The following is a 26,651-nucleotide window of genomic DNA, read 5'->3' as shown; positions in this document are numbered from 1 at the left end:
ATCCTTGATTCATCGTTTATCTGTGGTAGCCCTCGAACCATCTTGTTCTGAGACATAATTTTTAAGGTTCTGAAACTTATGTGTCCTAACCTTGCGTGCCACTTCCATGTCTGATCTTCCAGTCTCATATTCAGACACAATAGCCTTCCAATCATGAGACTTATCTTGTAGAGTCTATTATGTGAGCGTGAGACTCTAACTAAAAGTCTTCCACTTGGGTCATGAACTGTTAGATAATCTTGTCGCATTCTAACATCACATCCAACTTCTGTAGCTTGTCCTAAACTTAGAATGTTGCTTTGTAAGTTTGGGATGAAGTAGATGTTTGTGACAATCTTCTGTTCTCCGGTCTTGCTCTGAAACATAATCGATCCTTTCCCTTCAATTTCTACAGAAGATCCATCCCCAAACTTCACTTGTCCTTTGATTTTCTCATTGAGTTCAGAAAAGTAGTGTCTCTTACCAGTCATGTGATTGCTGGCTCCATTATCTAAATACCAGATTCCTTCTTCTCCATCCTTTGATTCGTAGTTCTTTTGTATTACTTTCCCTTGGTTTAAGAATACAACTTCGTGCATGAAAAGAGCTGTATCTGCTTCCCTTGTTTCATTCTTGTTTGCTTCTTCCATCTTTTGTATTCTTTTAGGGCATACAGAGGAGAAGTGTCCCGGTTTATCACATTTGTAACAAATAATGTTTGATCTATCCTTCTTTTCTTTCCCTTGGTTTTGATCATTCTGACTTGTTGTTCTATCTTGTGAGCTAAACCTTCCTCCCCTTTCTCGGCCTCTGTTTACTCTACCACCTCTTCCACGACCTCTTCCTCTTGTCGCAGAATTTTGTTGGTAAGAGTTTGTGTACAAGAGTTTTCCTTGAGTTTCTCCATTGTTTTCTTCATCAAGGATTCTCTCTTCATATGCTTTCAATCTTCCAATTATATCTTCATAGCTAGTCTTCTTTAAATCTAAGAATTGTTCGAGAGAAGCTATGATTTGAATATACTTGGATCTTGGTAAACTATTGAGAAATTTCTTTACCAGTTTATCTTCATCAATGTATTGTCCAAGTGACGCAGGTTTTGAGGCTATATCTGATAGCTTTCCTGCTAAGCTATCAATAGTATCAGTGTCTTTCATCTTCACTCTTTAAAATTCAGACATTAAGGTTTGCATACGGGCATCTTTAACTCGATCAGCTCCGAGATTATGTGCCTTTATTGCTTCCCAAATTTTCTTTGAAGTTTCCTGTTCACCAACTTGTAGAACAAGACATTCTGGTATTGCTTGAAAGAGTAATCCAATGGCAACATTGTTTTTGTCTGGGTCCAATGTACCAGGATCAATTGTTTCCCAAACTTTGTAGATTTTCATCAGTACCTTCATTCTCATGGCCCATACTGTGTATTTTGTGGCGTTGAGGATTGTAACTTGTATTGATGGTGGCGTGAATTGTTTTACACCCACAATGGTGGTTTCGTTTTCCATGGCTCAGAAACAAGCTCTGATACCAATTAATGGCAACTGCAAGATGAAACTTAGCTTATATAAAGACAACTCTCTTTATTGATGTTTAGAAAATCTCTCAAAACTAAACACAAGCTCTAATCTTGCTCATATGATCAACCACAACTTTGGTGATCATATATATATAGAACTATGAATTCCTTTTCCTAGTCCTATTACCTTATTACATGTCTTTCCTTTTCTTAGAACTAGATGACTTCTAATTCCCTTAGGATTACATCAATTTCCTAATTTTGTCCTAACGAGCTTGTTAGTGACTTCTATGTTGAAGTTAATCCAACAAACTGTTGGCAAGTGATGAGATAAAAAGTAAAGAGGTAAAACTTTGAGGGTACTGCACTGCTTAGTCAGGGCGGTTTAAAAGTCAAAAAGTAAAACAAAAATGATAATAAAGTAATAAATAGACGTGACATTTGATTTGCCCCATATCAAAGAGCTATATATTTAGCATTCTCAGCTGGTAAAAATCAATTCTGGCTCAGTTTTGTTGTTTCTGCGAAAGTGGGTGGCGTGTAGAAGTACCATTTCATGGCCTGAGCGAAGGTTTAAGTAGAAACTTCTTGGAAGTGTACACACACTAACACCATTTCAAGTAACAATCACCAACAAAGAGAAACCCTAAACTAAGAAATTGTGACATGAAATTCAATTGGTGAAATGAAATTTAATGGTAACGTTCACCAACAAAGACCAGCAAAGTAATTTAAGCTGTCTGTGCGTGTTTACTCTGGGTCTCGGAGGTTGAAAATACGTGGATACAATTATTTCTACAAAATTATCTTCATTGCTCAATTACTCCATGGAGGTAATTGTTGGTAGGTAATATGTTAGGTTGAATGTAATGGCGTAATTGAAGATCAGAGAAAAGAAAAGATAGTAAACTTAACACTTGACCAAGAAGAGAAAGGTTTTCAAGTGGCGAAAAAGTAAGAGAGAAAAAAGTAATAAAATGAAAAGAATGGCCTCATCAAGAGCTGCTGTTTAGCATTTTCATCTGGCCAAAAATCAGTTTTGGTTTCTGTTTAAGGAATTCAGTCTTGGAAGGTAGTGTGTTAGGTTCAATGTAATGGCTTAAATAAATGAAGATCAGAGAAAAGAAAAGCTACAATACTTCAAACTTAACCAAGAAGAGAAGTGATGAGCCGAAATAGTAAAAGGTTATGAGTCATAACACCGTCAGTCTCACTAGCATCATTTCCGGTAACAATCAACAAAAAGAGAGTAAACCTATTCTAAGAAAAAGCTAACACTGAAACTAAAATCAGAGTTGTGCAAATTCAAATTCAAATTCGAGTGAATTGTGAAATGAATTTCATTTCTTGCTCTATCTCACTAACACCAACCTCTATATAAACAAACACCGGCAATCAGTCTTGCTACTACTTTCAAATTATCTTCATCTCCTCCATCTTAGTGGCTTTTATATTACTTAGGTATAAATTTCTCTTTGGTCTTCTTAAATTTTTTTGTTATCTTTGCATTCTAGTTAAAATCATGTTTCTGTGGTAGTTGTTAGTATCTCATTGTGTTGTGGGTCAGTGATTGATGTTAAAGAATGCATGTAAACAAAGTAAGTTAAACCCAAATTTGTATATTCTATGCATGATGGGTTACAATAGAACACTTTGGTAGAAATTCGTGGTACGTTATGAATTTTGTTCTCTATTCTAACTGGAAAATTTAGGATTAGAGTTTCGACGTAAAATTTATGATGAGTTTATAGTAGTTTGTTTGCAAATTTGTTCTACTTTGGTTTCAATTTGTTCTACTTCAAGATCAATTATACTTTGGTAGAGATTATGCTCTCGGTTGAAAATTTGCAAAATAGTAGCAAACAACAGAATAGTACTTCAATCAATCTTGCTAGTACTCTTAAAATTTTCTTCATCTCCATCTTGCTGCATTCAACAAATTTTTTGTGTCAATTCATTATCTTATACTACTTTTAGGTTTAACATTTTTCTTTTTTATACTGTAAGTTTTTGTTATCTTTGCATATATATAATAATAATTATGTTATCTCATGTTTAAGTTGTATCTCATCTTCTTAATGTCTTCTTCTTTTCAGGAATTTGCAATGGAGAACTGCAGAGTTCTACTAATATGGATGGTAGTGATTGCTGCATTAGGATTAGGTGTAGAATCTAAGATCAATTATGCATCATATGCAAACTCAGAATTTGAAGGTAAATTAAAGATTACTAGTACTCTACTCAAATCTTATTTCAAACTATATAAGAAGATACTAATGTTTTCTGATTGTAACATTTTCAGATTCACCTCTTCAAATTACATCTGATGGAATGATTTACTGTTACCCATGCTATGGAATCAATTCGAAAAGGAATCATCTTGAAGGTACTCAGAATACATAATTCATCTTAGATTTTGCTAATTCTGATTCATGGTTCCTAATTACGGTGCTAATTATGCACGATGTCCAACTGTTTAGCATTTTAATGTGTTTTGATGGAAACAGGTGCTGTTGTACAAGTCACCTGTCAAGCAGGAGGAGGCAAACAATTTGTTAGCTATGGAAAGACAGGAATTCATGGTAATTACAGTGTCAGAATTGAAAGTTTCAACGATGCCAAATATGGAGGAGCGGTTTGCAAGGCCAAGCTTCATGCAGCACCAAAGGGTTCAGCCTGCAACGTTTCTGCTGATCTGAATGGTGGAAAGAATGGTGCGCTGCTTCAAGTCAAGGCCAAGGACAACCATGTGGTTGCTCTCCAAGCTAAACCGTTTGCATATGCTTCAAAAATTTCAATCTATGAATGCTCACAGAACGTTTCAACAACCAGTTATCCATATTCTTCTCCTTTCCCACCATCTCCAGTACCTTCTCCTTACTTGCATAAGTCATCCCATCCCTCAGCATACCATGAATCAGTATACCCCAACAACAAGTCTTTGGCAAAACAATTCTACCTTACAAACACCTACTATGCAGCACCCCCACCTCCAGCCCAGACAAATTCATCCAGGGAGGTGATAGAAAAGAACTGTACAAAAGTTGGAAATGTAGCAGAGTGCAACACTACTACTACCACCACTACATACAACAAAACCCAGACCAACTCAAGGTCCATTGATACTCCCCCTCCCTCTATGGATACTCCTCCTTCGGTACCTTCTGGTGTGGAGAAGAATACTCAGTCTTTATTCTTACCTGTGTTGGTTCTCTGGCTTGTTATTATTAGGCATTAGACCTTTTGATCCAATTGATGATGATTATGGATTATTAGTATTAACTTTACCATTTGTTGAAAATTCGATGATTATGGGTTATTAGTGTTTGATTTTCTTCCTCGTGTTCTCATAACAATCACAACTTTCAGCTTTACTTTTACTCGTTGGTTACGAACCCCTACAGAATTTATAGGATTTGACTATGGTGGTCCGCGGTGCAGAGATTGGCATTTTGATTAGAATCACTGTCATGATCATATAGACACTAGAACTTGTTTTGATATATATATCTAGTGTGTTTTTAGGGTCTAAAATGCTCTATCATCTTTGCCGAGGGATGGACGGAAATGGAAAATGGAAATGTTTTTGAACTTGGGGAAGGGTGAGTCATCTGGGATGACAGAAAATCATTTATTCATTTCAGCGTGCTTGAAATCCTTATCCCCCACTATTGATAACTGTATTGTACCTGGATGTACAACTACGGGGTTTGGATCATCATTTGAGTAAATAACCTCTTGATTCATAGTGAACCAAGCCTAGTTGCTAAACTAAACTATTCTATTCATAAATCTTCTCATTAGAGTTTCATTACATGATATGAGAGTATATATCTCATTCTCATTCTCTCTCTCTTTCTCTATCTCTCAATATCCGACGATCACTAACTATCCACGTGGGCTAATCCAAGCCCCTCATTACAACTGACTAAGTACCTACACACATACTATAATGGGCACCCCTGTCACATGACATTCCACTCCCCTTGAAACCATCCTTGTCCTCAAGGATGAAGGTAACACAGAACAACTCTAATATCTGACGAGAATTTCAGCCGCCAGGCTTGTATGTGTGTACAAAGACTGATGTAGCTTTCTGACCACCGTTGAGCAGTTTCTCGCATACGATAATGGGCAGATGATGACAAGGGCTGGAGCAGTTGTGGTGTGAATCGATCTGGTAGCCTGCTCACTAAAGTCCCAACCTGACTGTGCGCACAAGTTTCCCCTCGAGCTGACCACTAGCAATTGGTGCAAGTTGCTTGAGCTTGTAGTAGCCATTTCCTCTGAGATCATCCAACTGCTCTAGAATCTGAAGGTGGAAACTAGCCAGCACATCGGATGTGCAATTCAGTGTGAACCACAGAACCGTACTTGCATAGGCCACTGACTTGGACACAGCTAGAGTGTGCATTACAGTATGTAAGAGTTGTATTACCTGCTTTCTTCCATATAACCCAAACTGGAGATGGTCACTTGTTGGTGGACATACCAAACATGACAAGCGAGTATGACAAAATACCAACACAAACTTCACATGTGCTTGGACTACTACAGTTGAGAGAATCAGTAGAAGAAGCACAGACCTGAATGTAATACCAACACCTATAATATTACGGACCAATTCATTAGGCCGACCGAGCGAAGCTCATTCATCATTCTATATATGGTGATTTTGTGTCAACGTGACAATTGATTTTTTTCTTCTTTTTTTCCAATTTGAAGCACAAAGATTAGATTTTGTTTGGTGTTGGTAACCAAAATTTGGTGTCCCATTTGAACTGACGTGACTGCCCCTCCATGAAATTGTCCCATAACAACCAACGCTACCTACCACCATCTTCACTACTAGTGGTGCCGCCAGAACAACCATCTCCCCCGCCATCACTACCGCTGGTTCCAGCACAACATCACCTCCTTCGCCTCCACCACTAGAACCACCACCACCTACGATAGTTATGAATCATGTTAAACTTAAACATCTAACCCAAGTACTTATTGGGCCAACTACCACCACCTACGATAGTTATGAATCATGTTAAACTTAAACATCTAACCCAAGTATTTTAAAAACTGTGCATACAGAGATTCAGACACCTGAAATACAACTTATTTACTCGCTTTCAGTCCACTTGGTGATAATTTTGCATATGTACCATAATATCCAGTCCACTGAACTACTGATAATTTTTCATATGTACCATAATAAGTAGTACTTAAGATCGCGTACACATGCTTCTGGTTATAAAATCCATATATATTCTTTTCCTGAAATGTCATCGAGATTAGATTTAAGGCATGTTAAACTCCTTCCCCCTTAAAGATTTGTCAGGAGTTTCTTCGCATACTTGAGCCATAATGTTTACTTTGTTTCAGATCAACTGGATGATGATAGAACTGTAACTCCTTTTCACCTAACTACTCGGTCCCATCTTAGGTTTCAATATCGGCAGGTGACAGATATGATTTACTTACATTGGCTTAACAAGTCTCGAGCTCAATGGTTCCAGCATGGCTATTGTAATACTAAGTACTTTCACAAGTTGGCTAAAGATAGAAGAAGGAACAATGTGGCGAGACTTCACATCAATGACACTTGGTGGAGGATAAGGCAGAGATTAAAGACCACATTGTAGGGCATTTCAAGTCAAGATTTCAATATTCTTTGAACTTGAACATCTCTCTGCCGGTATGAATTTCAGAAAGCTTGCGCTCTGATGCTTCCTGATTAGAAAGAAAAATATAGGACGATGAAGTGTTACTTGCACTTACCAACTTGGGTCAAGATAAGGCCTCGGAACCAGATGGATTTTTCACGTTAGCATGTTTATTGAGTTGTGGGATTTCATGAAGACTGATGTTATCAATGTGGTCCGTGAATTCGAGAGAAATGATTACAAGGTAATTGTTAAAGTTCTCGCCGATATCATGAAAATTTTCTTCCCAAAGCTTAGATCCAACCACCAATCGGCCTTCGTGAAGGGTCGTCAAATTCTTGATAGCATCCTTATAGCCAACGAATGCTTCGACTCGAGAATCAAGTCCAAATTTCTGGGAGTTAAATGGTCCTTTATGGAATAAGTGTTGAAGGTTTTGGCTTCAATTGGAGGAAATGGTTTAATGGTTTGCATTCGCAAATTCTCATTTTCGGTCCTCATCAATGGTACTGCTTGCAGCAAATTTATAACTGAAACGTGTATTTGCGAGAGATGATCAACCAAGGGCATATATACACGTCTCCACCTTTTTGCGTTTAAAGAGTGTTAAGATTATTAGTCCCACATTGCTGGGCAATTTAAAATCCTGCGGTTTATAATTTCTTAGGATCTCTCCACTTATTGCCAATTGGTTTTGAGTTGGATGCCCGCAGACTTTAACATGGTATCAGAGAAGGCTATTTGCGACGAGTCATTGACCGCGCTTTTACTCCGCGTCACCCAATTTAATTGTCCACGTGTTAGACCCAACAAGGCTACACGTGAGGAGTCCTTATCAGAATTGATAAAATCTAGGCTTTTGGATCGCGAAGACAGTAGGTGAATGATGCGGACCGACTCGACTGGGTACCTTTCCACAACCAGTGATATTGGAAAAAACCCAGGGATCGTAAGGAAGAAATTAGCGTGGAGGCGCAAGGCTTATTGGGTCATCTCCGTCCGGTTATTCTAGTGCATTCTACATATGGTCATCGCGAACTTTGTCTAATGGGGTATGCCTAAGCAGATTCTTGACATGCCATGTCATTGTTCAGTGGCCAAATAATCGGCCGGACAATGAGCATTAAATATATTGACCCGATATATCTTGATGTTTTTTGCTCGGTAGAAATCGACATCTTTTTCTTGTGTTATTCGTATTCTGTTGGGATACCAACACGAATTTTAGTTATTAGTTTTGCATTGGGAAAAAAACGGTTCAGTCCAAAACCTCCCCAAAAGAAACAGATTAGTCCAGACCTAGTTGACTAGGTACAATTTAATCCAAAAATTGTATTAAGTCTATGCTACCCCTCGCACGCTTTTATTAAAGCACACGTGCAATGAAATGATTCAGTTTTCTAACTGAAACAATCAACGTGGGTGCGACATGTTAGCATTCATTAAAAACTGATTAAAACCGGCGTAACGGACAAATCTTTAACTGCACCATTTTTGCTTTATCAGAAACTTCAGAAGAAAAAAAAATTCAGAAGAAATTTTGCGTCCATACCCTAGAAAAATTACAGACTAAAACCCTAATCAAAACAACTAGATTGTTAAACAATCTGAAAAATAATGGCGAAAGGCAACAAAGTAGTTTCAAAGACAAACACACCAACAGTTGAATTTTCAACATCAACAGAAGAAGAAACAGAAGAAGAAAATCCAACAGTTGAAGCAGCAGAAATCTAGAAATCAACTTCACCAACAACGAGATCGAAGTAAGCATTGAAGGATTCAAAATAAATTTCATCCCTAACTGCAGAAGAAATTCGAAAAATCAACAGGTCCGAAAACTAGATCTAAGAGAGGATTAGAAGTTTCAACATCAAAATCAGTAGCAGAAACTTCAAAAACATCACCAGTTAAGAAGAAATCAAAGACAACAAAGCCTTCAAAATCAATTTTAGTACCAGAAACATCACCAGATAAGAAGAAATCAAAGACTTCAAAGACTTCAACAACTGTTAACAGAAAAAAAAGGTAACAATTCAAGTCCAGTTCTGTCTGTTTTTGAGTAATTTTTATGATATTTCTTGTATATGTGTACAGATCTGTACACCGCCATGTTGTTGCAGAGTTTCATGTCCAGTTCAGCATATTTTTGAGCAATTTTATGATTTTTGTTGTTGGTGTGTACAGATTTTTACACCGCCATGTTGTTGTACTGTTTCATGTCCAGTTCTGTGTGTTTCAGACCAATTTTTGTAAAAAATGTTGTTTGTGTGTAAATACTAGTACACCACCATGCTGTTGCAGTGCTTCATTTCATGTTATGTGTGTTTTAGACCAATTTTTGTAAGAATTGTTGTTTGTGTGTAAATACTGGTACACCAAAATGCTGTTGCAGTGCTTCATTTCATGTTCTGTGTGTTTTAGACCAATTTTTGTAAGAATTGTTGTTTGTGTGTAAATATTGGTACACCATCATACTGTTGCAGTGCTTCATTTCATGCTCTGTCTGTTTTTTAGCGATTTTTGTAAGAATTGTTGTTTGTGTGTAAATACTGGTACACCGCCATGCTGTTGCAGTGCTTCATGGCATGTTAAATGTGATGTTATGGTTAATGGCATGTTAAACAGTATCCAAATCTAAGTGTTAGTGATGTTATGGTTAATAGCATGTTAAATCACTAGTGGAAAAGGGGGTTTTTCTGACCCACATCCCCGACCCTCAATGGCGGTCAATTGACCGTGGACCGGTCAAGACGGTCCTAGATCTAATAAAAATGAGGAGCACAACTAGGAGCGTCAAAAACAGTCATTGTATAAGATCTTTTTATTATTATTTTATTCTCATTCTTTAACCCACACTATGACCGATAATCCTAGATTATTCTATAGTTTGGATTTTCGGGGCCCCACCATTTTGGTGGTCAAGATTAACCAAACCGAAGTGAACGGCTGGATTAAGCTAACCCTATTTCTTCTTTTTGACCACCTCACCCATATCTATTCCCATATCTTATCTTCTCTTCCCTATCAAAAGCGAACGGAACTTATTTCTCTTTCATCCTCTCACAGCCGCACCTCAAACCCTTCTCTAACTCATTTCTCTTAGGGTTTGATAATCATGCATACTAGAATTTGGTTTTATGTTCTATTAGAAATACAAGTGAATTTATGCTCTATTAGAAATAAAAGTGAAGGTGGTTAATCAAGAAGTAGAAGAATACATTGAATCTGAAACAATCTGAGACCAGTGAATCTGAAAGTGTTGTTGTTGATTAGAGGTTCGCAGTATCTTGTTTTAAGGAATATGAAACATGGTAAGTTCTTTTATTTTGGTTTTCTCTTGTATTTTAATTTGAGGGTTAGGGTTTAGATTTTTCAATTTTTAGGGGTCGATTGTTTGGATGGGTGTGAATGTTTCATGTTATTTCTTCATGATGGGAAATAGTGCGCTCTTGCTGAATCAGATTTGAAAGGATGATTGTTGATTTTCAAAAATGGAGATGGAAGAACCTGATGCAGATGATGAAGATTGATGACTTTGAATTCCATAATTAAAGATTAAAGTTCTTACTTATGGTTAATAATCTCCAATTCCTAATTAATTTTGATGTTGATTTTATTTTATTTTTGATTTTAGGGTTTATGGGTTTTTGGTTCTAATCTGTTTGTATTTTATGTGGTTGTAGATGTGGAAGAAATTTTCTCGCAGTGCGATCCTGGTGAGGATATTTCTTCTCCTTCTCCTTCTATCTATATCTCCATTTACACCATTTTTGTTAACTTTCGGCTAATTTTGCATGTTTTTGGGTTTTTCTCGATTTTCAGTTATCAATGTCGGTATGATTAGTAGCTTAGGGTCAATGTGAGTGGTTTTTTAGGTCTGGTTTTTTGGTTTTGATTTTTTGATTACTGGTTTGACCGAATTAGAGAATTTGATTTGATTTTGATGAAGTATTGTTAGTGTTTGACGAATTGTTAAGTGTTGTTAAGATCGACTGGAAGGATGGCATGGTAAAGAAGATTTTATCAGTTGCTTCTAAACATCTATCTAGCTGTATGTATTAGCATTAACATAATTTTGTCTTAACATGCCATTATTACTGAATATTTATACGACACGCCTGATTTTGATATAGGGCGAGAATTCTTATCTAATGTTTGACACTAATTTGTTTGTCACATGTGTAGCTTCGTTAAAAATTCTACTCATTTATTTACTTGGACTGATTAAGATATTTATTCTTGTACATGGATTGCTATTCCAGTTTGTAGTTTCTGCAATTTATTTTTCTCATGAATGCATGTATTAATTGAGGCAGTTAATAATTCCTCGTGCAGGCTTTCTTCCAAATGTTAGGACTCGGAAATCAACCGTACGAAGGATTAAGCAACATGATTACTAAAGTTGAGTTAGGTACAAGAATTTTAGTTTCTTGAAGAAACATTATAAATTTTCTTCCTGATAATTCTATGTGACCTTTTCGATGCTACTAGGATCTAGGAAACATTGGCCCTCGATTATTACTGAAATTGCTGTCCAGTCGGCATGTAATAATTTCGCAGTAATGAAAGTCACAATTGAGTATTTGTTCTTAATCTGCCTGTATTGATTGTCGTCGGCTGGCTTTCCTTAACGATATACTCTGATCCATGTTTCTTTTGCAGTCATTCTTTGATTTTGAAAACACAAACAATGAACTTAAAGTGAATTTCAAGGAACTTTACCATAACTTAGCAGTGTAAGGAAACACAGTCTCTGTGATTTTACGATGTTTAACAGTTTTCGCAAATCTAATACTTGTCTCATTATCTTGATGTCAACATCATATCAACGGCTAATAGCAACTGCGCAACTTTAACATTATTTGCATCTAAACGGTGCAAGAAAACTACATTAAGGTTAATTGATGCAAACCAGACCACTCGACTCAGAGAAAAGCAATTTGGTGCTCTTCTAGGTTGGTTAATTGAACTTGTTCTGCTATATGAGTACTAATGGGCACTTTGGATGCTAGTTGGATCGTATGATCTATTCATATTCTTCAGGTATTGAGGTTGTGCAGCAGTTCGCAGGTATGGAAAGTACTATAAAGTTAGGGTAAACACTATATCTACTGGTATGCCTATGTAAATTGTAAATTTTCATTTCTTTCATTGCATAGTTCAATTTAATGGTGGTGTTGGTCTTGGTGACTGTTGGTGGTTCATGCCACCACATTTTTGGTGGCATGAACATTCACTGCCACCACCACCCCCATTCAAGCTCAAATTTTTGGTCGTTCGATCATTTATGTACTACCAATCTATAGTATTCTCCGAGACTATATTCAACAAAAATATGAAATTAAGTATTTTCAGGTCCTGGAACTACAAAAGTGCTTCATCTTCTTGCTAACTGAGAAGGTTCCACTTTTGCTTTCATTTTTTTGCTTCTTTAGCTAGTAAAAACATTAGTCCTTGTATATTTTTTGGTTGAATTTTTTTTAGTTTGAGTTATTTTATTTATTAGATCTTGAATTTTTATGAACTTCAGTTGCTGTACAGAATTGTACTATTTTATGGTGCTGGTTTGAGCTTTTGTTTAAGAATCCATGAACTCAGATTATGAATTTTGCAATGAATATGATGTTTTAACGTAATGTTATTCTGAAGTTGTTAATCCAGTATAATTATTTCATTTTAGTTCAGTATAATTATTTTATTTTAGTTCAGTATAATTATTTCATTTCAGCCCATTCAGAACGGCTGTAGCCATTCAGCCAGTTCTGAATCTATTTTTTATATATATTGAAATGTATATCTACGACCGATGGTGGTCAGTTCTAACACCTTGACTGTTAAAATCGGTCGCTGACATAGGTTGTTCCGCGACCTGCACAGCCACGTCATAGATGAAAAAGACGCTCAAACAGCAACCATTTCTGAGACCGTTAAAACAAGTAATTTAACTTGTATATATGACTTACCATGACGTTCGCGAAACTGCTATTTTCCACTAGTGAATGTGATTCATGGCATGTTATGTGTTTTTTACTCATATCTTTCCTAGTGTACTCACTATCTGTATCAGTGTACTGGTTTGTACTCACTATCTGTACCAGTGTACTGGTTTGTACACCAGCATTTTTGTATGTTCTGTCTGTTTTTTTTACTCACTATCTGTACCAGTGTACTGGTCTGTACACCAGCATTTTTGTATCAGTATCATGTGTTATGCTTCTCTTTTCTTATTCCCATTTGTCTATTTTCGTAGATACAAACAAACCTTATAGATCAGGTTTTAATGCAATCAACGAGTTTGTGAACAAGAACTTTGAAAAGGATGGAGAAGTGCGTAAAAAGAGACGTGACAAAGTATGGTTCACAGAATTTCAATTAAAGAAATGCTAGAAGATTTGTTCTTCATTTTTGAATTACAAATGGTGGGATCAGAACCTTTTGAAGGAGAATGTACCAAAACTAGAGCTGAGCAGAGATTCGGTTCACTATTAAACCGATTGAAATTGAAGGAAAAATCTAAGTTTGGGAAACTAGATGTCGAGAATCAAATCTTGCGTATAATAACCAAAGTTGGATATCAAGATTGAGAGGAATGCTGAGGACTTGGTAGTGTTTTTTGCGATGTATCTGTGCATCACTGTTTTTTTTACCACAGCAAATGGAAGCCGGATTACCAAGAGAAAATTTGCTCCCTACTTTGAATCGTTCGAAAGAATGAAAAAAACCAACTGGCCAGTACATATACATAAATATTTAATGGATAGCATAAGGAAAAATGTTGAGGAACCACTTAAAGTTAATGGTTGTATGGTTTACCTGTTGGTAAGTTTACATGTGTACATTGTTTTACACAAGTTTTAAGTTGTACCAATTTACATGCTTTTGTTCACTGTATTTGTTGGGTCTTAACATTTCTAACTCTTTTACCTATTTGTCAATGCAGTATTGGTTTGCTGAACACAACAACAGCATGACGCCAAGCAATTAACAAGGTTTTCCTAGGTTTCTAAGGTGGGTGATAAGTGACAATAGAGAAAGACATTAATGAAGCTATGCAAAAGGTAACTCGATAACTTTCTTACGATAGTGATTTCTTCCTAGATGTGTACATTAGATATACACCTTGATAAGGTTTACAAAATGGTGACAAAATTTAGTCATGTGTAGAACAATATACACATGTAACATAGATGTAAAAAGATGTACACCTATTATCCATGTTGATACTTTGGCATGTCTTCAGATGCAACCTGGATGGGTAAAACCTTGGAGTGATGAGAAGAAACAAGTTACAGAAGAGTACAGGAAGAACATGCAACAACATAGTACAGATGCACTGAAGTAAAAGCTGTACGAAGCACAACAACAAAGAGATAAAGCATTGGAAGAGCTTTCAGACTTGCAGGTTAAACATCAAAAGCTTGTTAGCTTCATTGAAGAAAAAGCCAAGAAAATTTATGAAGTTGGTCTGAGGAATGTGCAAAATGATAAGGATGCTGTTGATTTATTTGTTGAAACCTTGCAAGAAATCATTTAATTAAACAAATAATTACAAAATGAGGATGAGCGTGATGATGATGAGCAGGAGGAGGAGCAAGGTGAGACAAGTGGCAAAGCTGGTGATGTGGATGACAATGATGATGATGATAGTGATGATGATGATGAGGAAGGACAGGAAGGCAATAGAAGTGGCAAAGCTTATGATGTGGATGACAGTGATAAGGATCAGGAGGAGGAGGGTGATGAGGATGGGGAGGATGGTGGTGCCAAAGGTGGTGATGAGTAGCAGGATGAGGAGGATGGTGGTGGCAAAGGTGGTGATGAGGAGCAAGATGAGGAGGATGGTGGTGCCAAAGGTGGTGATGAGGATCATGAGGAGGAGGGTGATGAGGATGAAGAGGATGGTGGTGCCAAAGGTGGTGATGAGGAGCAGGATGAGGAGGATGGTGGTGCCAAAGGTGGTGATGAGGAGCAGGATGAGGAGGATGGTGGTGGAAAAGGTGTTGATGATCAGCAGGATGAGGAGGAGGGTGGTGGCAAAGGTGGTGATATTCATGATGATGATCTGCAAGGTGGCAAAGGTGGTGATATGCGCGGTGATGACACTGACAAAGAGGGTAGAAAAGGTAGTGATGACGAGGGTGACAAATCTGAAAAGCGAAGGTATAAAATCACTCTTATTAAATGTGGCAGTCATTTATATTTATGTGTGTAGATAGTTGTACACTAGTATGCTATAACTCATACTCTTTCTATAAATTTGAATCTTTTAGCACTCCTCTGTCAAAGACAAATGAAGAGAAGGATGGCAAAGATGAAACAAGGCAAGGTGTTGAGTTTGAAACTGCTAAGAAGCCTAGGTATGAAATGATCTCATTTCTTTTCATTTTCTTTATATGTGTACCAAGGTGTAAACCTAACAAAAAATGCATTTTTTTCAGAACTTCTCTGCCAGAGACAGCTGCATACCAGGATGCCACTAAAACAGCTGAAATTGATGAGGCTACTATAATCGCAGCTGAAGCCGTATCTCAGCTGGACCTTAAAGGCATGTTGCCGGTTGAAGAAGATCTGATTTTACTCACACAGGGAGAAGATCGCCAGAATGATCATTATGCATCAATTGAGGACCTCCTAGACAACTTGTCTGAAAGTGTTTTCATAAAGCTTGAAAAAAGTTGTTACAGAATGGCAGCATCTGACGTGAAGGAAAAGATGGCAACCGTGATCCATGAATGTCCAAGCTTTCAGTTGTTGAGCAAAGAAGATCCTCAAGAATAGTCATCGCAAAGATCGTTATCCAATGATGATGTACGAGAAAGGATCGTTGCTGAAGCAGTGCAGTTCATCCAACAACATGGAGATGCATTTTTTAGCAGTCAAGAAGTAGAAGAGCAGAAGACACCACCATCAAAGACAAGAGTTGGGAAGATGAAGAAAGCAGAGATGTTGAAGACAATAGATGCTGGCAGGGTGTCCAAGACACCACCAAAGAGAAATGCAAAGAAAAAACTTCCTGCTGATTTCACTGCCGAGGGTAAAAACAGACAAGTTAGGACGAAAGTGGATCAAAAAGGCAAGGGGTCCAAAAAGAGGAAGAACAACAACTGTATCCCGCACCTAAAAGGAGAAAGGACAATGAGTATCATCCTTATCGCCCACTGCCAGATATCCGTCAATCATCACTTTACAGTGCCATGGACCCAGGACAGGACAAAAAAAGGGTACAGAAATTCTTTGACTACGCAAGCCTGACGTAAGTTCACAAAACAATACCTCGCACTATATGAATGATTGAATCTTATTGGAAAAAAAGTTATGTGCACCACTATGTACACCATGTTAACATTTCCTTTATGATTCCGCAGCTCTGTAGCTTGGGAACTAAAAAGGCTCGAAGATCCGAGAGTCAGGGAAGATGTTATGATTATGGGAAAAGTACTTGCTGAACTGATGTTCAACAAGTATCTGGATCAAGCGGTACTGCAGTTCTACATCCATCGACGTTGCAATGCAATGGTCAGAGACAACATCCATCATCCTGATGTTCAGAAGTACATGAGATGCGAAATTATGAGTCCTATTGCATGTGTAAGTTTCTCAAAAAACAAATAAAAAATGTCACATATAGATAATTTAATGATGTGTACATACTAGTACACCTGATTGACATAGATATACACCAGTATGCCATATGATTGACGAATGCTATGTTAAGTGTTTGCATGAATGCTTGATTGTTAGATTTTATATAGGTCTGATTTAGGTATACCTAATTAATTTTATTTTCCAACAAATTATTGATTTTAGTACTATGTGAAGAACAACAACATCAGCGAGGTACAAAGGCTTGTGGTAGATTTCATACGGGACATGCCTGACAATCTGGAAGTTCTTCTTATCCCCCTCAATCACTCTACAGTACAATTGGCAGTAGGACTTCACTGGTCGCTTTTGAAGTTTGATTTCATAGATGAAGAGTGGAAGTGGTACAACTCGCTGCACTCAAATGAGGACTATAAAAAAGATGCACATCAACTGGCAAATGTGGTGCAGTTGGAACTCAACAAGAAGAGAGCGCTAAATGGTGATGCACCTATAGAACCGCACGAAATAAACATCATGCAATGCCCTATACAAGGAATCAATCCAGATTGCCTCCTGTACACTTGTTACTTTATGAAACGAGGTATGAAGAAGATAAAGAGTATGGAAAGAGATCAGCAGAGGGCCGGAAAAATTTGTCAGGATATGAGAGCGAAATTGGTGGCAAAGATGATGAAAAAAGTTGGATTGTTTGAAAAGGTGTGGGATGTGGCAACGGATGAAGAGCACAAGCAGTGGCGCCTGATTATGGAAAAGAATACGTTGATGAAGAAGAAGAGTCTTTTCTAAAAGTTTTCTATCTTTCAGACAACTCTTTAAATTTCAGTTTTTATTACTTTGTTTATGACTTGTCACTTTGTTTATGAATTATCTTTTTTCAAATTTCAGTTTTTTTATCAATTTGTTTATGACTTATCACTACTATAAAGACCTTGAATTAATATATTTTTATTAGTTTCAACATTAATGTTACAAGTTTTTGACTTATCTCATTCTCCAGGTTTTGAAATATTAAGGTGTAGTTGACTGTGCACAGTTACGGACAGAGCAGAAAATGTTTAGAAGGTGTACATAATGGTACACATGTACTGACAGATTTTTATACTTGATCAAAAGTATAAAAATTGAAAATGTTTAGAAGGTGTACATAATGGCACACAGTTACTGACAGAGCATAAAATGTTTAGAAGGTGTATATAATGGTTCTAAATAGCAAAAGTAATTACTAATTATACATATCTGAAAACATATAATACTACTAAGCAAAAATAGACTAGAAGCATCCATTGTACACCAAGGTGTACATAGAGGTACACCTGTAAAAAGACAAGTAAGAAAAACTGAAGTTTACAGGAAGGTGTACATAATGGTACACATGTCCTGGCACTAATTATCCACGCCAAAAGAAAATTGAAAAGACATTACCAAAAGTCATAGAATCTTTTGAACAAATGAAACATAGTAAAAATCATCAAATCATGGGGCAGGTAGTTCTGTTGTGGTGACCAAGAGTGAAGCACTTTGTGCACATCATAGCCCTCTTTTGCTTCTCATATGAGTTCTTGATGCGATGTGTTCTTCGTCTACCCAGTGGAGGAACAGGAATAGGAACAATAACCCTATCACTAGGATCATAAGACTTCGGCTTGTCATAATTGGGGATTGGCAAGATGATGTGCTGGTATGTCCTGTTGTACCATTCGGTGGTGAATTATGGCTCAACAAATGAATAGATGTCATCTCTCATAGCTTGAATGGCAGTACAAGCATGGGCACAAGGTTAACCATTAACTCGCCACCTGTGACATGTACAAGTTTTCTGCAATAGATCTACAGAATGAGTCCGGGTAGACCTGACTTCATACAATCTTTCCATAGATTGAACAACAGTCCAAGTACGACCAATGTCAATGTTTTCCTTTAGTAAAGCCTCATATTCAGGAGTGAGACTAGTGTTGAAAGTTTCTAGACCTAGTATCCTTCTCTCAGACATCTTCTCCATAGCCTTCAAACTAACATAATAAAAACACAAAACATAAAATCAAAAACATGATCCAAAAAAGAATACAGATAAAACATGTGTACAACAAGGTACACATTAAGGAAATCCATGTGTACAACAATGTACACACAGTTGCAGATTCACAGATAAAACATGTGTACAAGTATCTACAGTTCAAAGCAAATCCATGTATGCAAACAATGTAGACAGACTTACATAAATAAAAAAACTAAACATAAAACTCACCATATCGCATTGAGAAGAACAAAAGCAGGCAACTTTTTGAAAGGAAGAACCCAGTTGTTGAAGGACTCAGCAAGAGTTGAAGAGTGAGCACCATATATGCATACAGGGAAAAATGCATTTGCTCATTTCTCCTTTGGAATAATCTTGATATAGTTAGCAACATGCCCACATCCAATTGCATGCATGCCCCGCAAAGCTTCTTCAAAGTTCACTGGTGTGTAAGAGTACGCAGCTTTGTAAAACAAATCAAGAACGTGCTTCGAATTCGCATCACCTGATCCAATGGGGAGATTGCATTTGATGTGGTAAAAGCAATAGCTGTGATGTGAATTAGGAAAATATTTTGGAATGTCCTGCAAAAATCCTTCTCCACGATCACTAAGGAAAACAATCGGACGACCATCGACAAGTTTTTGAAGATTCTTCAGAAACAAAAACCAATTATCTTTGTTTTCAGAAGAAACAATAGCAAAATCAAATGGGTAAAACTCATTGTTTCCGTCGATACATGTTGCAGCCATCAGAGTACCCCTGTATCTACCAGTAAGGAAAATATCGTCCAAGTAAATCATGGGCCTGAGATACCTATACCTATGCTTGCAAGCACCGTAACAAACGAATATCCTCTGAAATCTATTGGTTCCATCCTCAACTTCAAACCTCACATAGCTATCGGGATTAGTTTCTTCAATTGCTTTGACATACCAAGTAAAATCACTATACGACTTCTCATCATCGCCATACTGTTCTTCAAATACAGTTTCTTTCCCTCTACGGGCATGGTGATACTTAATATTGGACTCATAAGTTTTCTTGAAAAGTGAAATGATATGTCTGGGTTTTAAGCTAGGATCACCCTGTATATTCTCATCGATCAAATGCTTGATTAACTTGGTTGTCACCGTAGGACTCTTCAACCTCAAACCAACACCACAACTACAAAAAAAAAAAAAACTGGAATAAGTAATGTGCACCACAATTTACACCTAATAAAGATCTCAAAACCAACACTATGAACATACACACAAACCAAGCAAGAACATGTATTTTAAGAGTACAACAAGTACAGTGCACCCAAATGTACACCTAAAACAAATCTACATATATGAGATGCACAACTATGTCCACCAATATGGACATAAAAACAAAAAGCCTAAACATAAGTAATGTGGACTAGTATGAAAACCACTAACATGTGAGCGTTAGAATCTTTCAGCACGAACCGAGAAGTATCACCATTCACAGGCCCAAAGTGAATCCTCCAAGCACAACCATCTTCTTCGCATTTTGCAGTAAAACGAGTTGTGTCATTTTTAAGAATAACAATCTTGTGACCAGTAGCCATCTTGTACTTATCGAGAGCAATCCTAACAGCTTTAACACCACCCATGAATTCTCTACCAATCTCGTCAAATACATAATTTCATTCATCGATAATAAGAGGCTTCCCCTTGTCTGCATCATGATCTAACACCCTTACCATATTAGGACTTTCAGTTTCACAAGCAGACTTATAACAAGAACCAGAACTACTGCTGCAACCAGACTTAGAACTAGAACTTATGCTACAACCAGACTTAGAACGAGAAGTATGATTCGGAATCATACCCACACGCAAATACACATCTTCATTATCAATAAGAATCATGAAACCAATTAAGCTTTGTATTTGTGTATCACCTGTCACAAAAAACTACTTGATCATTGTCCATATAGCTGAAACATATACTCCCAGGGGATAAAGACCTCCACTTCTTGCATGCTAAATGCTTCAATTCTTCTACGGTTATTTTAGTACTAACACGAAAAACCGCAGAATGCTCACCATGATTCAAAACAACATTAATAAACTTGTCAGGCTTCTTTAGTATCCCTACATATTACAAAATAAATGATTAAAATCATATGAAGCTTCAATTTCATACAACCTAAAAAGTAAACAGTGTACTTGAAAGTACACATTTAATCAAAGCCAAAAACGTCAAGTAACAGTAAACCTAGATAAAAATACTCCATCAATTACGCTCCAGAATCTTACTGGAACACATAATTGAATAAAATAGAAGACTAGGATCTAGTATCAGTTCGATTTCATATCATGCATCATAAAACTAAAAAATCAACATCAAACAACAGTAAACAAAAATCGAATTTATCTAGTATTAACAGTAAATCATCATCATCACGAGAATCAAAATCTAGTATATAACAAAATATCAACTCGCGATCATACGAATTGATATCATCAACTCATAAAATCAGGAAACTGAAAATTAGATTAAATTACAACTAAAAGTAAACTAACCTGAGGCTGAACTCTGCTCCATTAGCAATCAAATCCAATCTAAGCTCCTAGAATCTGTTAAATCACCTCCGAATTAAAACCTGGAACGATCTATCTCTCACTCTATGGTTTCTTCAAATCTGAGATTAAGAATTTTCGACTCTAGAACACACTCGAACGTAACCTGAGTTGAGATATGATGAAGAAACGATCAAATCCTCTCTGAAACTGTTAAATCGCCTCCCAAATCATCTCAAAGCTGCATCCTGTTTTGAATTCAAGTTTCAGATCCAAAATTTTCGATTTCAAAATCAGGCTTTATATAACAGGAATCGTTCAAGGGTAATTATGGTATATGGGAAACTCGCAAAATCAGGACTCGTCCGTGGTTTTGGACTAACTCGTCCATGTTTGGACTAATCTGTTTTGAGCGGGATTTTTTTGGACTAAACTGTACTGGGCTTCAGATGGATGGACTAAAACGTCCTAAGCCCAGTAATTTTGGGACCAATCAAAAGATCAATTTATTAAGGGAAAATTATGCTCAGGCCCCATCCATGGGTAACACATAATATGAGACCCTTAATTAAAAGAAGTTTAAATCTAGGTCCCGAATTATTAAAAGATCTTGATACCCTTATGTATATTGTCAAGTCCATTATTAAATAAAATTTAAATATAGGCCCGAAATTATTAAATCTAGGCCCGAAATTATTAAAGTACATTGAGAATGTGTAAATAGAAGTTACACATGCATATGGCAAGTGTAACCAAAAGTTACACATCCTTGTGACATGTGTAATGCAAAGTTACACTTGTATATATACGCAGAAAATAGACATCAAAAAGAAAACACAAAAAAAAAATACATGTATTACTTTAATATTCATTTACAACAATTTTTTAGCATGTGTAACTAGAATTTACACACATCTGTCTAGTGTAATTGAGAGTTACATATGTGTCTATCTAGTATAATTGAGAGTTATACATGCATCTGACTTGTGTATTCAACGTCAACTCCAGTTCCAGCGAGATCATTACCACGTTTAAGCAATTAGCTTTTATGAAGTTATCTGAAACCTGAAATATAACAACAAGCAATCAGTATTTATAAGATCAAAATGAACAGTACATACAACAATGTATATTCAGTTTCACAAGCATCTGACTAGAGTAACTAGTAGTTACACATGCATCTGAATTGTGTAACTGAGAGTTACACATGCATATAACATGTGTAACTAGGAGATACACATGCATATGGCTTATGTAACTAGGAGTTACACCTGCATATGGAATATGCCATTTATCATGAACTTGCAAGCCTAAGTTACCTAAAGCAAAGTATGTGTAAGTAAAGGTTACACATCTAATTAGCATGTGTAACTAGAAATTACACATCTATTTAGCTTGTGTAACTAGAAGTTACACATATAATTAGCATGTGTAACTGAAATTTACACATCTATTTAGCTTGTGTAACTAAAAATTACACATCCATACCAAAACACCACCACTAAGACAAGCAGAATGTAAAGTAGATCCAACTTACAATGTCTAACACAGCTCTAACATCCATACCAAACCTCTCAGCTTCATACCAAAACACCACCACTAACTCCAAATACAAATTATCTTCCAAATCTGATCCAGTACCACCACTGCCTCCTCATCCTCCTCCAAAACCTGCACCTCCACCATCAACACCACCACAAGTGTTGATTTTCCTGTAAAAGAAACATAAAAATATCAGCCAAACTAATCATGTATACACAAACTAGTCTAGATGCAAAAGCAATACTGCCAGCCTCCAAAAGTCATAAAACAAGCATGTATAATCAACTAACTAAACAAGCATGTGTAAGTCCCAACATCTACAGATGTTTTAACAATCAGATTTCATCTTATCATCTACAGATACAAGTCAATAACTGAATCCATTGTAATCATGAGAGTTCATCGTTTTTAGATGATTGGATTCAACTAGTATTACCAAGAAATTGAACCTAAAACAACAACATCAACAGTAATAACAACAATCTAAACGTACCTAGATTCAAAATTCATTGATTCCAGAAAAATTATATTTTTCTGCTCTGACCTGAATAGAACAACCAAAATAAGAATCAAAACCTAATCAAACTAAATAAGAAAATAGAACTACTAAATGAGTCAATCATATTGAATCAAAACAAAAACGTTACCTGAAGTAGCTTCAAAAGAACAAATTTGAATAAATTGATTGATTCAAATTGGAGTCACCACAATATCACCAACTGAAACCTGAATCATTCAAATTGGAGTTCTTATACAAGATGACAAGTACTACCTAGGTTTAATCATGAATAAGTTGTTTCCAAGCATTAAAAACCTTCAGCTGTTGTATTCAATCAGTATGTGTAAGTAAAAGTTACACATCTAATTAGCATGTGTAACTAGAAGTTACACATATATTTAGCTTGTGTAACTAGGAGTTACACATCCACTTAGCTTGTGTAACTGAGAGTTACACATCCATAATAAAGCACAAACAGGAGCTAATACCAGCAGATTAATGAGGATAATCGGGCATACCTGTATGAATTGAACATATCAACAGCACCTTGGAGATCAAAAGCCCATGTTTCATGGTCCCCAGATTTCATAAGGTTATTGCCAACCCACTGGGAAAGTGATTTGAAGAACCCAAGCTCCATCATGTAATCTACAAGCCACCTGAGTTTTAGAAACATAATATGACATGTTAGATAGTTGATCTACTAACGTCAATTCTCTTACGAAGGTATGATTTTCCATGAAAGAAGAAAACACTTCCAAATGTGTTGTTCACTGGCAGTTCATGAACTCCAAAAGTCGTCCACCTTTACAGTGGATCCATATATATGGTAGTGTAGATGAATGTATATATCAACTTCCCAATTGCACAAATGAAAACTGTAGTATACATAAGTACAACAAAATGAAGGAGAATAACTCTTACTTTCTTGATGGGATTTCTGAGGGTAAACTTTGCAAGGTCTGGAAAACCTTCTCAACTTCTCCATCACTCTCTTCAGGATTTACATCTCCAGGTACAGATTCCAGTACCCAAAGTTGTTCTGCATCAAGGAAGTGTAGAAAACTTCATTACATGGAAGGATGGACATACTGGGTTTATTAGCAATTGAAAGAAGTAAAGATCTCAAAAAAGGTTTTGTGTGTCCTTCTTCACATTTTGTAACAATTTTGTTTAGTAAAAACTGAGAATATGTAAATAAACATACTAAATGCCAGATCCAAATACTTCATCTACATTTCGTATCCTTAAATTACAAAAATTAAACAACATCAATAAAACCAAACAACCGAAGCAATTCATCAAACATTTAGAACTCAAAAACAGAATTTTCAGATGGTGATACCGAATCTCCAGATGAAAATTACTACTATTAACAGCTTCTTCATTAGTTGTTTCCAAAGCAAAAGAAGAATCAGATTTTGAATCACCTGTGAATGACGATTAGTTGTTATCTTCTTTATTTCTGTTGTTGTTGAAGATCTTCATAGTTCCATTGTTGAACCTGCACAATAAGTAAGTCCTAAGGTTTAAAACATCATTACATACATGAAAAACAACAAAGAAGAGGAAATCCCAACTTAAAAAAACCTTGAAAAAAATGAAAGAGATGAAACAATAACTAATTAGATTATAGAAGACTTCTGACTTGAATGGAGACTGAGAAGAGATGATGAAACCTTAACTTGAGATTCACAAGCTTTAATTTCAGATTCAAAATAAAATTGAAATAATATTTGACTGATTCGAATTCATAGATTATTTGATGCTCAACTATTTTATCTATTGAATCAAATCCATTCAAATCTCTAAATAACTACATCATAACCAGGATGAACTCCAAAAATGCACCAAAATTCCAAAACACCGAGAATAAAATTTCGATTTATCATCGTTTCTAACAGATCTTCTTCTTCTAATAACAAACACGCAGATGATTTACTATCATTCTTCCAGATCTAAAAAAGCAAATGAAATCAATGAAAGAAATATAAACCTAGAAACTTTATATGAATCTTCAAACAGAAAACTAAATTCGAACGAAATCTCTGCAGAAAAAATGAAATCAGATTACGAAATCAACCGATTGAATTGAAATTTTTCATGTTCGATTTGATTTTCTACGAGAATCTTCATATTCAGTTCCTGCTGATGAATTTTCATTGAATCTCCGAAGAATAATTGATGTTGATTTCGAATTTATGTTTAGATAATCAGGATCTTTTTTTGTAAAGGTCGGATCTAAGTTATAAAATAATTACTCACTGGAAATTTCGATTAGAAATCGTGTTCTCGGCCTGTTTCTTCGTCTGAGAGAGAGAGCAAACCCTGAAACTTTTTTCTCTGCAACCTGCAACCGAGCGAGAGAGATGAGAGAGAAAGAAAATGAAGAAATGAATGGATCTTATGATTTTTCTCTTGTATATATTGGAAAGGGTAAATTTGACATTATGAAAATGTCACTTTATTATCAAGCCCTAAAAATTAAAGTTCTGGGCCTAAAAATATCAAAATGTGAAAGAATGGAGTTGACAATGAAGGATCCATTTTGTTGGGTTTCTATGTGTTGAACCCATATAGTAGGGGGTTATAGTATTTTTCACATTTATTAATTTCTAGCATTAGAAGTTGGGCGTCGGATTCTATCATTTTCCATAAGGGTATTAGCTTTCGGCGCTTTCGCCTATTTCAGATCTCTATTCGTCTCTAGCTCTCCGTGTCTCTGATCGATCTACAAACCATGCGCCCAAGGCCGTATTCACGATCTTGGGATTGGGAGGATTCTTGGGTGAGTGAAAAAGATAAAGATGAGGGAGAGAAAGAGGATAAAATCAGTAAGTTACCAGATGAACTCATTCATCACATCCTTTCTTTCTGTAACATGAGATTTGCAGTTCAAACCAGTATTTTGTCTAAAGATGGAGATATATCTGGACTTCTCTCCCCACGCTATCTTTTAACTCTTCTGGATTCAAAGACTGTCCGTTCTACTCTCTGGAATTAAATAAGTGGATACAACCGGTTATGTTTGAAGATTTCGTAAACAATGCACTCATTCTTCGCAACCACAAATTTGATATAAACAAGTTTGGTCTTGAGTGGTATTTAGAAGAGGATAATGATTACGGAGAAACAAATATAATAAATAATCATCTTAATACATGGATTACTGCTGCTCTAGATCGCAATGTTATTGAACTATCTGTCTATATACGTGCAATGTTTTATAACCAGTCTGACTCGGAGATTATAAGACATCAGTTTCTTTCTAATCTATTCAATTGCGGAACGTTGAGAAAGTTAAA

At 36.2% G+C, this 26,651-nt stretch overlaps 3 protein-coding genes and 2 long non-coding RNA genes across 6 annotated transcripts; 2 read left to right on the top strand and 3 right to left on the bottom strand.

Moving 5' to 3' along the window:
* The first annotated feature begins 2,866 nt into the window (after positions 1–2,866).
* On the top strand, positions 2,867–4,832 carry LOC113274176. Its single transcript, XM_026523645.1, has 4 exons — positions 2,867–2,956; positions 3,592–3,709; positions 3,798–3,881; positions 4,003–4,832. The coding sequence occupies exons 2-4, from the start codon at positions 3,601–3,603 to the stop codon at positions 4,731–4,733; spliced, it is 924 nt and encodes a 307-aa protein (XP_026379430.1). The 5' UTR covers positions 2,867–2,956; positions 3,592–3,600; the 3' UTR covers positions 4,734–4,832.
* Positions 4,833–13,905: 9,073 nt separating this feature from the next.
* LOC113272980 (high mobility group nucleosome-binding domain-containing protein 5-like) lies at positions 13,906–15,930 on the top strand. Its single transcript, XM_026522758.1, has 7 exons — positions 13,906–13,971; positions 14,393–14,490; positions 14,578–14,647; positions 14,735–14,921; positions 14,964–15,312; positions 15,423–15,509; positions 15,591–15,930. Exons 1-7 carry the CDS (start codon positions 13,906–13,908, stop codon positions 15,928–15,930), a joined length of 1,197 nt encoding a protein of 398 aa, XP_026378543.1.
* A 3,195-nt stretch (positions 15,931–19,125) lies between these two features.
* LOC113272979 lies at positions 19,126–20,393 on the bottom strand. Its single transcript, XM_026522757.1, has 3 exons — positions 20,197–20,393; positions 20,034–20,089; positions 19,126–19,772 (listed from the first exon to the last, which is right to left on the bottom strand). The coding sequence occupies exons 1-3, from the start codon at positions 20,391–20,393 to the stop codon at positions 19,126–19,128; spliced, it is 900 nt and encodes a 299-aa protein (XP_026378542.1).
* A 1,915-nt stretch (positions 20,394–22,308) lies between these two features.
* Positions 22,309–23,519, bottom strand: LOC113274175. 2 transcript variants are annotated; one of them, XR_003322846.1, is made up of 3 exons: positions 23,495–23,519; positions 22,843–23,017; positions 22,309–22,370 (listed from the first exon to the last, which is right to left on the bottom strand). It is a non-coding gene; the product is annotated as an uncharacterized LOC113274175 (long non-coding RNA). The 2 variants fall into 2 exon arrangements; XR_003322845.1 differs by lacking the exon at positions 23,495–23,519 and adding an exon at positions 23,341–23,366.
* Positions 23,520–23,521: 2 nt separating this feature from the next.
* Positions 23,522–25,756, bottom strand: LOC113274173. The gene is made up of 5 exons (XR_003322844.1): positions 25,612–25,756; positions 24,777–24,850; positions 24,271–24,388; positions 23,865–24,005; positions 23,522–23,573 (listed from the first exon to the last, which is right to left on the bottom strand). It is a non-coding gene; the product is annotated as an uncharacterized LOC113274173 (long non-coding RNA).
* Between the last annotated feature and the right edge of the window lie 895 nt (positions 25,757–26,651).

The sequence above is a fragment of the Papaver somniferum genome, chromosome 4, assembly GCF_003573695.1.
Source record: "Papaver somniferum cultivar HN1 chromosome 4, ASM357369v1, whole genome shotgun sequence".
Taxonomy (NCBI): domain Eukaryota; kingdom Viridiplantae; phylum Streptophyta; class Magnoliopsida; order Ranunculales; family Papaveraceae; genus Papaver; species Papaver somniferum.
Note: the sequence above shows the minus strand (reverse complement) of the source record. Positions and strands in the feature narration are given on the sequence as shown.